This window comes from Phaethon aethereus (assembly GCF_964289735.1).
Source record: "Phaethon aethereus genome assembly, chromosome: 2".
In the NCBI taxonomy this organism is placed as follows: domain Eukaryota; kingdom Metazoa; phylum Chordata; class Aves; order Phaethontiformes; family Phaethontidae; genus Phaethon; species Phaethon aethereus.
Window position 1 is genome coordinate 143916164 of NC_138582.1, and position 16945 is coordinate 143933108.

General features: G+C 41.2%; 1 protein-coding gene across 4 annotated transcripts in view; it reads right to left on the bottom strand.

Moving 5' to 3' along the window:
- The window catches only part of DYNC1I1 (dynein cytoplasmic 1 intermediate chain 1), a gene marked incomplete at both ends in the record, with an annotated part of 176827 nt that overhangs the window by 139037 nt on the left and 20845 nt on the right, over nucleotides 1-16945 (bottom strand). For 2 of the 4 annotated variants that reach the window (XM_081996289.1, XM_081996288.1), the window contains 2 exons: nucleotides 10814-10929; nucleotides 14406-14465. In XM_081996289.1, coding sequence (XP_081852415.1) covers nucleotides 10814-10929; nucleotides 14406-14465 — 176 coding nt within the window. The remainder of the gene's footprint in view (nucleotides 1-10813; nucleotides 10930-14405; nucleotides 14466-16945) is intronic. The other 2 variants (XM_081996291.1, XM_081996290.1) reach the window with 1 other exon arrangement.

A 16945-nucleotide genomic window follows, 5' to 3' on the forward strand; every position in this document is an offset into this window, starting at 1 on the left:
ACACAAATTAGCCAATAACTTTAAAACATTGTCTCAGATCCATAAATACCAAGGTAAGACAGGATTGGCTGCTTTAAATATCCAGAAACAAATCAGTCCTATGTCATGATGATAATGACTATTCAGCTAGAATATTGAATGTTACACTTCTGGTGCTTGGTCTAACAAATAATTATCCCAGATAGTCATGGGAGCACGTGTGGATATTTCCTGAAGTAACTGTGGCCCATGCTGGAGCAGGTTCCCCACTGCAGCCCATGGGGAAAACCCACACTGAAGGAGGGGAAAAGTGTGAGGAGAAAGGAGTGGCAGAGAGAAAAGGCTATGGACTGATGATCACAACCACCCATACCCATCCCCCTGAGCTGCTCAGGGCAGAGGGAAGGGAAAGGAGCTGAGAGTGAATGAGTGAAGGTGAGCCTGGGAAAAAGGAGAGCAGAAAGGTGTTATTTCAATTATGTCTTTGTTTCTCACCATCCAAATCTATTTTAATTGGCAATAAATAAATTAATTTTCCCCAAGCTGAGACTGTTTTGCCCATGCCAGTAACTGGTAAGTGATGCCCCTGTCCTTATGTCAACACATGAGCTTTTATTATCTTATTTTCTCCCCCATCCTGTTCAGGAAGCGGGAGTGGGAAAGTTGCTGGGTGAGCAACCAAAGTCAACCCACCACAATGTATATGTCCCCCAACTTTCATTTGTGAAGTCAACAGGTCAAGGCAATTTTGAGACTCCACTCTGGAAGGTTGGTTTGAGCTGTGTTTGCAACCTGCATGTTATCTGTGATGGAGCATCAGCGCACAGGGAGTTCTTCACACAGTCACAGGCAAAATCTTCAGTGTTTTCTGTGTTTCATAGCAGATGAGTGGCTGTTTTGAGCATGTTGTTGCTGAGTAACTGGTGCATAGGAGAGGGAGAGTAAGACCCGAACGTCTGGGTGGAGATGACAAGAAACAAAATATGAAACAACCATGATGAAGGGCTAAAATTTCAAAAATTCTCCAGCTCTGCAGTTGGGGCCAGACCTTCAGAAAAAGTTCAGCTCCAAACCAAGTAGTGAGATCTGAAAGAATCCTCAAAACCCAGCAGCTGCTACTGAGACCGGTGGGGCTATTCATAAGTGCAGGGATCTGCTTGTGCCAAACTTAGAGAAGCTGGATCCATTTTGAGCTCTGATGTGGCAAACTTTACAAGGCAAGCGGGGTGAGGAAAAAAAAGAAAAGAGTATCCCCAGCAACAACATGCAATTATAGACTTAAAATAAGTGTGAGGCATCATGGCTCGAGTGCAACACATCTCAGAAAAATAATGATTGTATTCTCACTTCCTGTGGGCATTAAGTAGGGAATTAACTTGCAGAAACAGCGAGCACTGTGTTGGAGGTTTATGGCTGGGACGTACATCTAAATTAATTGTGGCTCAGAGTGAATTTATGCTAAGTTTATTTAAAATAAGATGGATGGGCAAGTGGCAGCCAGGGTCTGGTTGAAAAGTGACATTATTTGTGGAGACAGTCTATTGTATTGCAGCAAAAGAGAATTCCATCTTCTATTAATAGTGGCCAGTGGGAATTCATGCTGAGATTTTTATTTCGCTGACATATCTATTTCATTAAAAGTTACTTCATCTAGATCCTTTCTTCAGTTTTCATAGTAACTCTTGAGAGTGAGCAAGCAAAAGGATTCTCTGGAAAGGATCCAGCTACTACTAATTTTGAAGGAGGGATGCTCAAGTACTTCAGATGAGGTCTACAATTCGTCATTATAATAAATACAACACGGCTTTACACAACCTTGGGAGTAGCTCTCGGGAGGGAGAAGGGGGGCCAGGGTTGCCAGTGGAGGGCTCTGCCCAGGTGCTCAAGTCAGGCTGTGAAGATACACCTGGTGAACGAGGAGCCAGCGTGGGGGGCATCCCCATCCATCTTTATGGTGGGTCATAAGGAGGCGTGTGGCAAACCCTCTCCATTCTACCCAACCCAGCCCCTCGGCTCCCTCTCCAGTCAGTCTGAGGGCAAGCAGCTGGCACGCCTCTATCCAAGGCAGGTGGCCTCTCCTATGGAAATGAGCCAATTAAAGGAGACTATAGAGGGGCACAATTGGCCAGCTTCTTAAGCTGTGCCTCAGCTATAGAATTGAAGATAGAGAGGTGATGAACCGGAGAATTTTCAGCTGCATAATTTTTGACCCAGTACATTAGTAGTGCGGGTTAAAACAGAGGAGGGGATTTTGGCATGTGAATCTTTTTCCTTTGAGTCACAAGTGCCAAGAAACAAATTGAGAAGTGTGAAGTAACAGAGCAGTGGGGTTTTTTTCTGTACGTCTTTTTAACATTACTAATGAAAGGCTTTCCACATTATGGCCTATGTCTTTTTCAGCACTGATTTTGTATCTACTTACAGGATTAGAAAGATTAAGTGCTAATTAGAGCACTGAGGATTAATAACTGCTACTTCTGCAATGCACATTTTTCTTAATCTTGCCTTTAATTCCAGTGGAGATCGGTCCATGTTACAAAGCCAGAGTTTGCCAAAGGTTACTAAATGTGCAATGGAAGGTGCTGGGTATTAGTTTTCTTGTATATACTGAATAGTCATCATCCATTAGGCTAAAGAAGGAATTACAGGGATGGTAGGAAAAAGCATGCTTTGTTTCTGAAGAAAACAAACAGCTGTGTCTTCACTGTTCTGTTGGAAGCACTGTTAACCCAACTTTCCCCCTTTTTATATTTTCATATCTATAACTTCTAATTTGAACATTGTAATATGTACAACACATTGTTAATTCAAAGTACATTCAAATACTACTGAAATTATACATATGGTAAAGAGAGAACTAGGAATATGTGAAAATGGCAAATAAAAACTGGCCACCATCTTTTCACCAACGGTTGACTGGGGAAATCACGGTGCTGTTCATTAGTGGGATAGTTTCCTTCTGTTCTCATGTTAAAGCTCAGTTGTAACATACTGATAGTCATGTGTTTGCAAATAAGTTTAGAAGTCTTTGGTTGCTTGAGGGGAACACATAACAAATCAGCTCAATATGGCAGTTGTAAAAATGTGTAAAACACAGCCAGGATCTTTTCCAGAGAGGAAAGACTTAGAGGAAGGTTTTCATTTCCAGCTGACAAAGGACTCAATTTGCATACAGGTGTTACAGGGCTTTTCTCTGAATTAATGGATCACTGCTAGTTTCAGATGTCAGGACACACAGATAGGTCAAAGGCACTGTGAGATGACTTGCAGATAGTTAAAGGAGTCTGAGGTCAAGGCTGCTAACATCAGAGCTCTTCTTTTCCACCAAGTGACGCCAGATGTACCAGGGTCTTGTTCAATTACTTATTTCCCACTGCAACTAAAGGAGCAGGTTGGGTTTCATACAAGAGAGCTGACTACAGTATTTTTTGATTTATTCTAGGATAGAGTAGCCTCCAATCTCTTGGGTGGAAGATGGGATCCATTTGCTCAAAAGCACGGAGCAAGGATCATCCAGTAGGATCAAGCAGGACCTGCAAGGAGAGGAGGTAGAGCATGGTCCTTCTCCATGCTGTCTGCAGAGGCTTTGAAGCACTCTTCCTTCCACGCATAGTATGACAGTTGCACAGTCTTCTCTGAGGCATCCACAGCCTCAAAACTGCTTCCTTGTTTCACTGAGAAAGGCAGTTAACCTTCGTGGTTTTTTCCCACCTTCTGGAGCCTGAACAGCTTAGAGAAGGTGTAGGCCCAGCCATGACAAGTCTGTTGCTCTCCTTCCAGCCTTGTAGAGAATTATTAGATGTGTTTCCTGGGCTTGTATTTGATGCAGGAGTACCTTGCACAGGAGAAACCAGAGTCTGCAGGAGGCCTGAGCCACTTTGGAGCAGAAAAATCCCATGTATGTGTGCCTGGTTTTCAAAAGACCTTCCCAGGATTTTGTTAAGACTGTGGAAGAGCTGCAATGAGTCAAATTACTCTGTCCCTGTTTAATGAAATGGTCAGAGATGAAGCCTAAGGTCCCTAAAGAGTTTTCCTTCTTCAGACCTCCTATTGTGTGTGACCAGAGACAATCTTCTCCCTGTTAAATCAGTTCTTAGTGGATAATTCCCAGAGAATTACTGATGCTTAATACATTCTCAGATCTGCCTGTTCAAAACAGTTTAGCATTTAAGAGGGCTCTCTGCTGAAAACTATCTGGAAACCATCTTGCGTATAAGAAAAACTCTTCTCCAGAAGGCTTCAGAGAGGACATGAGAGGAGAGGCAGGGAATGGGCGCAAACACTGCAGCAACGATCACTGGTAAGTATACCAGTAGACTGTGGACGTAACAGGCCACCTTTTTGAAACGGAGTGGGACTGTCTTACAGAAATCCTATTTTAGCCCATGGGTGTTACATATTTTAGGAAATAGGACATTCGATGTCTCCTCCTGCTCCCAAACACCAAACTGTGCATGACCACAGACTATGGCTTCTTCATTCTTCCTCTCAGAGTAAACCCTTGTCAGTGTCAAATACATTATTCTGCACAACAAAAGCCAGAGAAACAGTTTCCAAAGCCAAGCCTTTCTCCTAATTCTGTGCTACAAAAAATTATCATGAGTCGGCTGGTAGAAGAAAGCCTTTAGCGGAATACACCTAACGTCTATAGCTTCCTCAGAGTGGAACAGACCCACCACATGTGGTACCTGCCTGGTGTGGCTGTCCTGGAGAATACGTATTTTAACAAACTGTACTTTACTAATTGTAGTTTAAGAAGGGATTGGCAAGAACAAAAATTGCAGCTGATTCACTACTGTATTATTCCCCTGGATTTTTGTCATAATAGATATAAGTGAGTTTTTAAGGTTGGTGCGGTTTTTTTAGGTTTCCAGATTCCTCTTCTTGTTTTCCAACTTTTTATGTAATAGCTTTATATAAAACACTTCTTTCATCAGCACTTATATTCATACAGCTTTTCAGTCACACAACTCAAGCATCTTCTGTTAAGTGTAATTCTTGCCTCAGACAAAAGATCAGGCAAGTGTTTTTCTGCAGGTCACCTCCAGCATCCCTCCCTCACCTCCAGCATCCCTCCCTCACCTCCAGCATCCCTCCCTCACGACGCGTCCGTTCATCACTTCACCACCAGAGGGAGCTGCCGGAATGCCTTTGAAGCTTTCTATGCCCAAAGTAAATTAAAAAATAAAGAACTATTCCACCTTTGAAATCTTGTTGTTTAGAAGAGAGGATGCAGTTGTGACAGGCATAAAAGGGAATTACTGAAAGACTGCTGTGCAGTGAAATGCCTCAAATCTTTGCTCTGCTTCGTTCTAGTCTCATCCAATCTTGTACAGTCTGGTACAACAGTACAAAATAAGCTTTGTTGATTTAATCTAACAAAGCGGTCTTGAATTAGGGTGTTTATGCCAGCTACTGAGATCCACAGTATGACTCTGACAGACTGAGGTTTGAGAAGAAAAGGCAAACTAGATTTTTGTAGCTAACTAAACACTCAGTGATACATGATACTGCCTAGGATAGACCATAACATTTCTTACAAAATTAGTGTCCATTAGTAGTAATACTAAAGCTCTGTCTCTTTATAAACAGAACTTCTGCTTTAACACTGACTCATCTTTAGGTTGTCTCCTCTTTTTAGCAGTGATTTCTAGCCCAGTTCTGCTCTGCTTTCCAACACCAACTTTTGTTTACAACAGGAGGTCTCTGCTTTCCCCCCGGTTATGTCCAATGCCTTTCCATCGCACATATTTTAATGTATCCTACACGTATCTTGCACACGTGGTGATGCACAAATGTGCATCTGCATTTCCCATTAAATGAGGGGTTCAAAGCTGTTCTTGGGTCCAGACTTGACTTGTCCTCTTCAGACTGGAGCTGAACTCTAAGATTCTCTGGAAGGGAAAAGCCAAAGTAAGCTCTTTAACTTAACCCCCACCTTCTGATCCATGAGCTCTAGACAGATTGGGCATGGGAAAGCTGAAGTACGATCTCACTTAGTTCTGGGACTGGCTTTTTCTTAAGTATGGCGTGCATTGACAAAGCTAGAGCTGAGCTACACTCAGACATGGGAAGGCACAGCAGGCCTGGTGCAGGATTTGCTGTGCTAGAGGTCAGCTGCACATTATGTTGCGGGATAGACAGAACCAGAACTCCACACTGATTAAACCTGGAAATCTCAGCCCATAACAAACAAAGTAAAAATAACTTTATTTATGGATTTTATCATAGAACTACCAGAGCCCTGACTTGTTTTCACAGCATTGGGTCTTGTCATTACTAGTCACAGGTAACTCCTCATGTGATTACCGAAACTCAAAATAGGACACAGCCTTCGCATGGTGTCAGTGTATGACACTTTTAGTCATACACAGTTTACTCAGTAATGAGAAACCTACATTAATATGCCTACATGAAGCGCTCTGCTGTCAAGCTAGTCAGTGAAGAACTAGTCAATGCAGTCAGTGGTGCCTAGAGAGAATTTTGCTTCACCCTACAGTAGTCACTTACATTTGGTATCACACAGAGATACTTAAACTCATGTGTCTTGGTCTCATGACTGTGAGCAGAATTCCCCTCTCCTTCCTCAGTGTCTTCAGAAGGATAACTTTCAGGAACGTTAGTTCAGAGAATTACAGTGTCAGAGAGATGCAGAACCCAACCCAGTTTCACTTCATTCTAGTCTACTTCCAACTGGAGTAGAGAGCTGCTTCTTCTTCTTTCCCTAATAGCCAAAATATCCTCATTATTTGAATACAGCAGATAAATAGATGGAGCAGGGGCCTGAATTGTGCTCCTTGCCAGAATTGAGCAAACATTTGTGGCGTAGGATGAAGTTACCCTGTTCAGGAGGTGAGAATGGTAACACATTTGTTTTCCCACGTGAACAACCACCTGTTGAAGACGATAAACAGGTAAAGTACATAGGACCTCCATTGTTCTAGAAAGTCACATATTCTTCCCCTGTATATGGGATCTGCTTTTTCAGAAATGCATTTCAGAATAACCTATTTGCAGTGACGGTCTGGCAAGCCATAAAAGTGAGAACATCTCATTTTATCAATAAAGCAGTAGTTTCTACTTCATGGAAGAGGAATAACAATGTTCCTGACACTGGCCAGCAAAGCCAGAGAGTTCACAGACCTTCACCTTCTTGCTGCCCGCCCTGGTTTTGAGGGGAGCCCGATCAGAGGAGTATCTCCCTTTTTAGTGCAGGTACAGTGTGATGTTTTCCTCACTGAGATTTTACCTCCTGGCCCATTAGAGAGCACGAGAACAGTAAGCTGGAGCTGAGGTGGGCACCCAGACCTCCCTCCACTGCTCTACGGCAGTGAGGGATTCATCCTGAGCAGAGGTCAGGCCATGGCTTTTCTGTTGCTGCTTTCTCCTAGGTGTGCCTTCAGCAAAGCGTAGTTCTGCAGTGCTTTAGAGGGTCCAACCAAGGCTACATGGGGCTGCCATTCTGGGGCAATGTGAGAGTCTCTGAACAGTGAAGGAATGTGTCCCAGAGATCTCTCAGAAAACATTTGGCATAGTCTAGGTCTTAATCAGCTCCAGAATGGAAAAAACAGCACAAGTGAAATGTCTCTCAATGCCTACGAATACCTACATTCAAGTCCAATTATAGAAGGAGAAAGGGGAAAAGTAAAGAATGCTTTTTTTCTCAGGCTCCAGAGCCAAGATCTGGGTGTTTTTGAAGTCATCCTACAAGGAAGAGAAGAAAAGGCTGAAGCTTACTGTGACCTAAATAAAGCAAAAGAATTAAGTACTTGTGATCAAAGGGTTGAATGATGCATATACACATCTCCCTAAATAATAGAGTGGGTGGGGGAAATGACATGTCATTATTCCTCTCAAATAAAGCAAATTACCTGTTCTGAAAAGAGGAGTTAGTCTGTTTTTATACAGTGAAGAATAATGCCACACTATTTTTTCTAAAATTAGCAGCTGACAAGCTGAGACTTCAGTGCTTATAGCATCTGGCGCTCAGGCACCGCACCATACTTACCACAATGGAGCTTTCCTTTACCAGTTTTATAAGGATTGGTGGGGAACAGCCGTTACCCAAGGCAGCTCCAGAACAGCAGTAGGTCTAAGGTACCTCAGAGTTTCTTTCTTTCTTTCTAGAGAAGCAACGTGCAGAAAACCCGATATCGATGTTTCAAAAGCACTGCAGAACTTTGAATGGACTCAAAGTCCTCTTTTGGTGGCTTAATCATGCAGGAAAGGTCTTTCCTTCCAGCTTCACTAGTTGTCTTCCAAACCAGAAGCAAGCATGTGACAATCTCATCCTAAAATTCCGTATTTTGACATTTCCAGTGTCCAAGGCAGGCAGCGAAAGAGTGAATTCTGAAAGCTGAAGTCAGACTCATCTAAGTAAATAAGGGGTTTCATTTTTTTTCCTTTTCTCAAACCCTAAGGCTTCAGATACTGAATAACTGAGCACATAACCATAGTAATAGCTGAACAATTTATCTTGAAAAGATAATGGCTATATTTTATCACATGAATGCATAGGAACAGCATAGAGACTTCTCCTCAAAACTGCTCTCCCAAGGAATTCCCCTCTGTTTGCTGTTTCAAGTGACAATATGAAGGGCTCAGCATTCATAAAGAGGCTTGGGAGATTTAAAACCTGAGAAGTCATTTCCATCAGACCTGGGAGACCAAAATCACAGAGCTTATTTACCCCCTAGAGAGTTTCCAATTAAATACCATTTCAATGGAATAATCAAGCTTCCCTGACTCTCCTTTACTGATGCAGGGCCATATTCACGTCCACGTTACGTGCAGAGAATTCCCTAGCAGCAGATAGGAAAGGTAATAAAAGTTAAACTTTCTCTCCCCCACACATCTGAGAGAAGTGATCAGGTGATATTTTCCTCTGTGTTTAAAAATTGAAACTTCACGGATGTTGTTGAATGTTTTTTCCTTGTTTGGTGTTGATGTTTTTTCCTTGACTGGGATGACACAGAGAATACGAAAGATAATAAAACCAGTCACCAAAGCCACTTATCACCATTTGACCTTTCCCACCACAGGTTTGGCCTAGGAAGTTTAAAGTCCATCACTTCTTATGTTTGCACTTATCTTCTTTCATACAAGTGAGGAACAAGAGCTTCCTCTGTGTTGGGAGAACCAAGACAAGCCACATTGCCCTCCGTGCTCGCTGTTCTGACTGCCAGGCTCCACAGCAGCATTCTGTTGGCTTTTTTTTTCCCCTTGAAGGGTAGGAGATTGTCCTCTTGTCTACCCCAGAAAAGGACTTTATAATAGTTGAAGAGCTCCTTGGAAAAAAGCTAGAAGAACTTATTGGAAGAGGTTGCTTCCTCAGGAGAGGTTGGCCTGTTCAGAAGGGCATGTCAGCTAATGAGTGCTGGAGTTGAAGGCCTGAGAGAGGTAAACACATCAAAGACATTTCTTCAACTCCCTGTACCCATAGGCTCTTGCACTGGATAAAGGCCCTGTGTCAAGGAGGAAGAGCATCCTCTCCATCTTTTCTAACAATGACTCCATGACAATGCCCCAGGGTTGAGCACCTGCTGGTCTCAAGCCAGGAAGTTAAGGCCTCAAGGGCAAACCTCATCTGCTCGAGGCTTCAAACAGCCCTCAGAGAGACGAGCAGAGGTGAACTGGATTGAACTAAGGAGGCTTCTGAGGCAGCCTCTCCCTCTGAGAAGGCAAAGCTGTCAAGATATGCTGCTCAAGAAGCATCATCCAAGCAACAGGGTTGTCTATGCTTGAAGGCACCATTTCAGACAGCAGATGACTAGGGCAAACTTATGGTCTGGGGAAGTAGAATCTGAGTATCTAGCTCAGCAGTTTTCATTTCTGGTTTCTTAAAGGCAGACCTGGTAACTCAGCTGCTGAAAAAAAAGCTGGCTATGTTTATCTCCGTATCTTCCCTGACAGTAACTTATATTTAGACAGATTTACTCGCACACCTTTTGCAACCTACTTGAATCTTCTTCTTCTGTATGGAGCCTGGTGAAGTTCTACTCTATCTGCTGCAGGAAAGCACCCAACTGTTGAACTTTTCTTGATCCTTTGCTGTTAACAGCAAAAATTACAGTCAAGACTGTCTTCAGTATTTCTTTTTCTACCTGCTTTGTAATAGTGTGTAAATTACATCAGTCTAATATACAGTTTTACGTTCAGTTTAAATGGTTTCAGTTGACCTGCATTCAGTGTTCTGCAGTACAACGGCACGCGTGTAGGCTAAGGAACAGATAGATCAGCACTCCCTGACTAACTACTCCACATATTTACTGGTCAACAGGAAAGCCAAACAGCTAACAAACAGCTCCACGAGTACAGATAACGTAACCGACAGCAGAGAGCGAGCAGCACTGTCCACATCAAAGTATGTAAGCCTCCTTTTTCAGCACATGGAGCTGAACTGTAACTTCTAAGATTCACCTACTGGAGGGGGACACAATTACACTGACCAAATATCTGAGGTCAACTTTCCATCACTGCCTCTTTACAAGGCACGGAATGAATAACTTCCTTGAGAAAACAAGAAAAATGGAATAAAGCACTATTTTAATTATATTCATAATGATTCATTTGAAAATATGTTCTCATTAAACTGCTATCTAAGCACAACCCATTGTAAGGTAGAAGTAGTTTGGTTCCACCTGAATTTAAAGTCATTATTATAATTATTCTCACCAGAACATCCATTAATCACATAAACAATACTTGGCTTGCAGAAAATATGTGATAAGTAGCTATATTATGATTTACTATTATTTTTCTTACATTCTTTAACTCTTGCGTGAATACTTATTTTCTACAAAAATGTTTTTTTGGAAAAAAAAAAAAATCTTACCTTCAGATTGATGTGTGGCAAGAGGTGTCTGTGTCTCCTTGGAGTATGATACCACCTCCCGAGGTAAGAAATCAACCTGGGTAATCTTTGACACCCCTAGTTTGTGCAGTCTGCGTCTAAGATGGAATACATGACATCAAAAGGTTAGCCATGCTAAATGTAAATCAGCAGCAGGAACAAAAGTGCTTGCTTTTATGAACAGAGTAAAAAAAAATACTTCAGTGTGTGTTAAGATGAAACACAATACACTCTGCATAAGAAGTACCTCATTGCAGTGAAGAAAATTAACCTGGGAACCATTTGCCTTAATAAAGTACAGATACCGAACCTCTAGATCATGCTGCTGAAAGGAACTGTAAATGGGAGAGAAAAACCCCTCACAACATGCAACAAAATTCTCATTCGTACCATCATTACTACAATGTTCTGCCTGCTTGAAAGAGTTAATCCTCAACCTGAGATACACAATAGTGGAAAGGACACAGTGGGTGTAAACCAGGCTGGATTAGGACTGTCAGGTGTTCACCTGAGAGCAATAATAGAGCCTTTAATTGCCAAGGTGGGTAATTTCCATAAAGAAGGAGATTCTCCCTTCCACAGGAGTCATAAGTAGTTGAACTGATGTAGGTTTATGATTAGTAGAGTCCTAATGCAAGGGTTGGAGGGGAGCTCTGAGACACAGCTGGAAAAGGGCAAGTATAGACTTTTCCAACTAATTCCTTTACTTTAAATAAATCATATGAAATAAAGCAATAAAGCCAACTAACTGTAAGTGGGTAAGGGAAAAAGAAGATTGCTGAACATGGTCATGAACACTTTTAGTCATACACAGTTGACTCAACAGTGTGTGAGTGTGTGTGTGTGTGAAATCGATTTATTTCCTGAATACTATTTGATTGTCTGTAGGGAGGGAAGAATAAACAAACAGTTACTTGCAAGTGTTTTACTGGAAAAAATGCCAACTTTCAGCAGAGAAAAGAATATGCACATAATGAACAAATCAACTAAATAAGGCCAGTTGCCTAGATCAACAAGTGCAACCACACTTATATGTTTATGGGAAATAAATTCATGGACACGTTTCTGAACAGCTATGTCATTAGAAAGAGCAATTTTGAAAAGCAGACAATGCATACACATTATCCCTATCCTCTCCATTTTCCAGATTGTCAGAAGAATAGAGGTCAAAGGGGATTTGATCCAATTCATTTACAATGGTTTAGGTAGTCAATTAAGATTGATGTCTCAAAGGAAATGGGAGTCTCAAAAGGAAATCGTCATCATTGGATGACACCTACTGGATTCTTCAGCTGGCTAATGTTACATCAGTTATATATTTTTCTAATCTATCTTATTGCCTGAGCTGTTATTAACCTGAATGCAATTCAGCAGGTAGTCAGTACAAATCAGCCGTATCGCATAACAAACCACTAGAGCAGAAATAGTTGTTACAGCTCTGAGTCTTTCTTCTTTCCAAAGAGGAAAAATTAACAAGTCTCCCTCCTTACGGCCATCTGTGACTTTGCCAGTAAGAACAAAAGCTACAGTTGTCTGAAAATCCTACAAAAAACTTCTGCAGCTTGTGATATACTTCAGCTAACGAAAGTTTTAGTAGCTTTACATTTTTGTAGCTGCTCTAACTGAGTGTTTGTGTGAATTCAAGCTTTAATAAATATCTCACCCCAGCAAAATCTCATGTGCTTTTCCCTCCTTCAGCACCAGATGTGCAATCTCTGTTGCCTACTTGGTCAGCCACACTTCCCTACTTAACCAGTCTCTTGCTGCCCCCGGCTACGCATTCCATTTACTGAGCTTCTTAAGCCTTCTGCATTGAAAGATCTTCTTGACTGTGGTCCTGCTTAGGTATAATTTCTAATTAATTATGTGTCTAATCTGGGTCTAATTAGAACCTCACCTAATTCTAACAACAGTTTCACATGAGGTCACTCCATATCTCCTCAACTGCTCGAGGATGGGGAACACCAATCCTAACGGAGAACTGGATTTAACCGCTAGTTGGGTTATCCCCTTTGTAGACTGCTAACCAGGAAGTGAGCTACATCCTAGAGCACTGTGATGACCAAATGTGTGGAATTTTGCACCTAAAATGTTTCTAATTCAGGAATTGCTGATGCCTGTAGAAATGTGTAGTGTTGCCCATACCCTGGTAATTACTAGTGAAGACAGGAAGGTCTGTATTCATCTGAAGGAACGAGGTCTCTTAGCTCTTTTTTGTCCCTGTTAAGCAACCTGTAATGGTTCTTGTGTCACTAAAAGTTGGCCTAGCCCTTGGTCCCAAGCACTTAGGGACAACTGGAGCATCCTTCTGTGCACTCTTCTGTCTTTGCACTGACCGCTCGTAAAAGATTGAAGTCTTGTGGCTATACACAGGGTTATCTTTTCACAAGTCAAATAAATGAACATGTCTTGCACAGCCATTTGAGGAACCTTGCTCGTGGGAGTGCTCATCTTTGAATCCAAACTTCTGGGAAAGGGCAGCTGAGATTTCTAAAAGGTTTCTGTATATTAAAATAGCTAAAAAAACTCTACCTTTTTGGTATGGTCCAGGTAAAAGTTGTCAAAGCTGATCTATGTGAAGACACACTCAGGTAGAAATTACAAACATTCCTAGCAGTTCTGGATGTGGAGAAACCCTGTTTAGAAAGCTCTCTGGATACCTTCCACTCCTTCTGATCTTTCCTGGTGAATAGCCCTAACGTCCCTAACTGCAGCTGGGAACACTGTCAATCAATAGTTAAAGGGAAATTGTTGTTTTTCTTATAGAATGGTGAATAAATTTCACATGTAAAAAGATGCTTTCCTGGAGACTCAGACAGGCAAGCCCGTAAATTCATAGGTAGAGAAATTTCTTCAACATAGAGATTTGGTTTTGCCTATGACTCAAATTCTGAAGAACTTGAGGGACTGCTACCTGTCCTTTTTAGAGGAACAGTTTATCCTAAATAACTCTGCAGTTAGGCATTTATAAATTATTTAAATTAACTAATTTTTTCAGATGCTTGGGGTAGAGAATTTCCATCCCAAACTGGAAAATATTAATTTTAGCTCTAGTACAATTTTTTAAATGCTTGATTGGCCTGGACTCAACTAAGATGGCAATTACTTTTGAGCTATTATCATTTTTGCTCCTAAAGAAAAAGGCAAGACTGTTACTGTGGAAACAGCGTAACTATGGCAGTCAGGAAGGAGGAGAAAAAGTAGCTTGCAAATGATTCAGAGAGAAAAGTCTGAATCAACAGGTACAAACAAGACCAATGTAACTGCACATGCACATTTAAGTGCCACAATAATAACATTTCATCTGTAATGAAATAGTTATTTGTATTGTGTTTCAGGCAACAGAAATAGCAGCTTATCTTTTCACGAGCTTCTTTAAATAGTTGTTTTTTTCACCAAAGATGGCTTTGCTGAAGCTTCTTATTGATGAAAGTAAAAAACGAAACTTAAATTATAGTCTTTTTCAGTCAACAAAGCAAATTAAAATCACATTAAAAAGCTCAACTGGGAAGCATTTTCAACATAATTCTTGCAAAGAAATGATAAATGAATAACAAAAAGAGCTGACATATACCCAAGTTCAGAGTCAGACTGGAGCTGCAGCACTGAGGGGTCTGTGTCCCATTGCAAGGTCCTAGGGTGGTAATCAGCCGTGCAGCACGAAGGGGGGGGAGAAAAGAACACACAGAATTAACTGAAAGGATGAACAAAACCCCATCTCATTAGTTACATGCTTTATGTAGTACATTCAACCTCCAAGTGCAAGGGACAGCCACAGTATGTCAAACAAGGTTTGTATGTCAAACTGCAACAGGGCAGGCAACTTATTAAAATTACACATTATTGGTAAACAAAGGGAAGAAGCTGGGTTTCCTTGCAGATGTTGGTTAATGAAACATACTTTTTTTTCTTTTTCTGAAAGTTTCTAACTTTAACTATGGTTGATGCATTCACAGTAATCTGTAAAATCTGCAGGCACAATTTATTGTAATCATGTTATTATGATAAGGTGGACTGAGCCCTTGCCATGAGCTCCACTGAAGAGTCTATCCCTTTGCACACTCCTGGGACTGGTGGTAAGCCATCCTGTAAAACAGTGCTCTGGGCACGAACATCACACAGTGCTTATGCCAACAAACGGCACGCTGACACCAGCTATGACATATGCTGGGGGCATCTGAGACTAATGAAGAAATTTTTCTTTTCCTCCAGATAAAATCTCTGGGGAAGAGGGGAATGATACATCTGGGGAAATCAGATCTCCGACAGTCTTTTAATGGACTGCTGCCATATGGGACTGTCACCAAATGTACAAATGGTCCACAGGTGTGGTCTGAAGTGAAGATGTTGTTCCTTCCATTGCAGTGCAGTGCAACTTGCCATGCTACCATCTCTAAAACATTCTTCAAACACTCACAGAGCCTTTCCAGAGTCCTGTGAAATACTTATAATCCCTCATTTAGAAATACAAAAATTGACATATTGAGGCCAACATTTTAAAAAGTGCCCACTCATTCCCTGCTTCTTGATTTTACTTTATTTTTCTTCCCTCAGGAAGCCACATCCCATATGCAAGAAAACTGCCAGAATCCATGCCAGAATCAGGAGTACGAGTCTGGCTCCTGAGCACCTTTTCCTGCAGTATAAACGCCAGATTATGTGCTGCTTTCACTAGCAGAGGCTAAAGCAAAGGAAAGCCCTCCTTCACTAAAGCAAGCAAGTCATGCAGACACGCTGGATAATGATAGTCCTCAAAATTAAAAACTCCCCTCATTTCTTCTGAATACAAATTTTGAGGATACAGAGAACATAATATTACCAGGTTCAGCCAAAAACAGCCATATAACTAGCCATGCTCAATTTACGCAAGCCTTTCTGCAACAAGAGCAACCTCTGCCAATGAATCACTCATATAAACTAACAAGTTATTGAATTAGGTTAGAAACGGATCTCTTAAACCCATATAATTATGCAACCTCCTGCACTTAGTAAGCTCACCTGTTCTATTACCGATGTTAACTCTCTGGAGAGATAGACAAGGGCATGTGGTGCACTCTGTCATGTCAGAGTGAAAGAGAATCAATCTCAACACCTTGTACGTACAAAAAGAATGAAGAATTGTAATGCAAAGGTGCTTTCCCATGCAACGTAAGGGCACTTATTCCCCTCAACTTCTTATGATCCATAGTGATGTGTATTGGCAGGAAAGACTTTACAGTGATGCAGAAAGACTCTCCAAAATGAAACTGTATTACAAAAAGTTCAGAGACAAAACAATACAGTAATAAAGAACAGATTTTTTCCTTGTAACTTGTAAATCAAGAAAGTGGACATAAGGATCTGAATGACTGATGCAAGGGAAAGGCATCAGGGACTAATGCATTATAGATACTCCATTAAAAATACTATCTCTGAAAATTATTCTTGTAACATCACCAAGGTCAGTAGCATATATTAGGACTTGCTGTGTAAATGCCAGTTTCTAATCTTACAGCTGTCTGGAGGCTACTTATACACGCATATCCAGGTTTTCTAAACACTTCAAAGAAAACATACATAACTCAGTCCATGTACCCCCCACTCCATCCACTTTCAAACCTACAAAATTTCTCAAGGGATAAAGCCTACTCCATCAGGAAGAACTCTATTATCATCTGATTAAAACAAGAGCTTGCAACAGAGGTACAGCCTCTACATTCCACCTCTAAGAATACAGACCAGCTTACAAGAGAGGGCACATTTACCAGGTACCCAGCTGAATGCCCAAACAAAATAAATTTCAAGATCTCACAAACTCAAGACAGCACTCAAATCCCCAAAATATGAGAATAGCAACACTATGGTTCAGGTCATCATTTGTTACATGCAGACCATGCATTTAGTAGAGACATGTTTTTGCCTTAAGTACTTCGTTATCTGGATTCTGACACAGAGACTTCACCATTCTTGACATTGTACTTTTGTATATATTTACTTTTAATAGCAATTCTCCTTGACTTCTGAATACACCTGTTTTCAACAGTTCTAGTGCATCTGCAAAACATTTCCTAGATTTGTGCTCCAAATAGTAATTGTTCTCTCTGCATCATTGTGTTACCACTTGCAAATAGATAA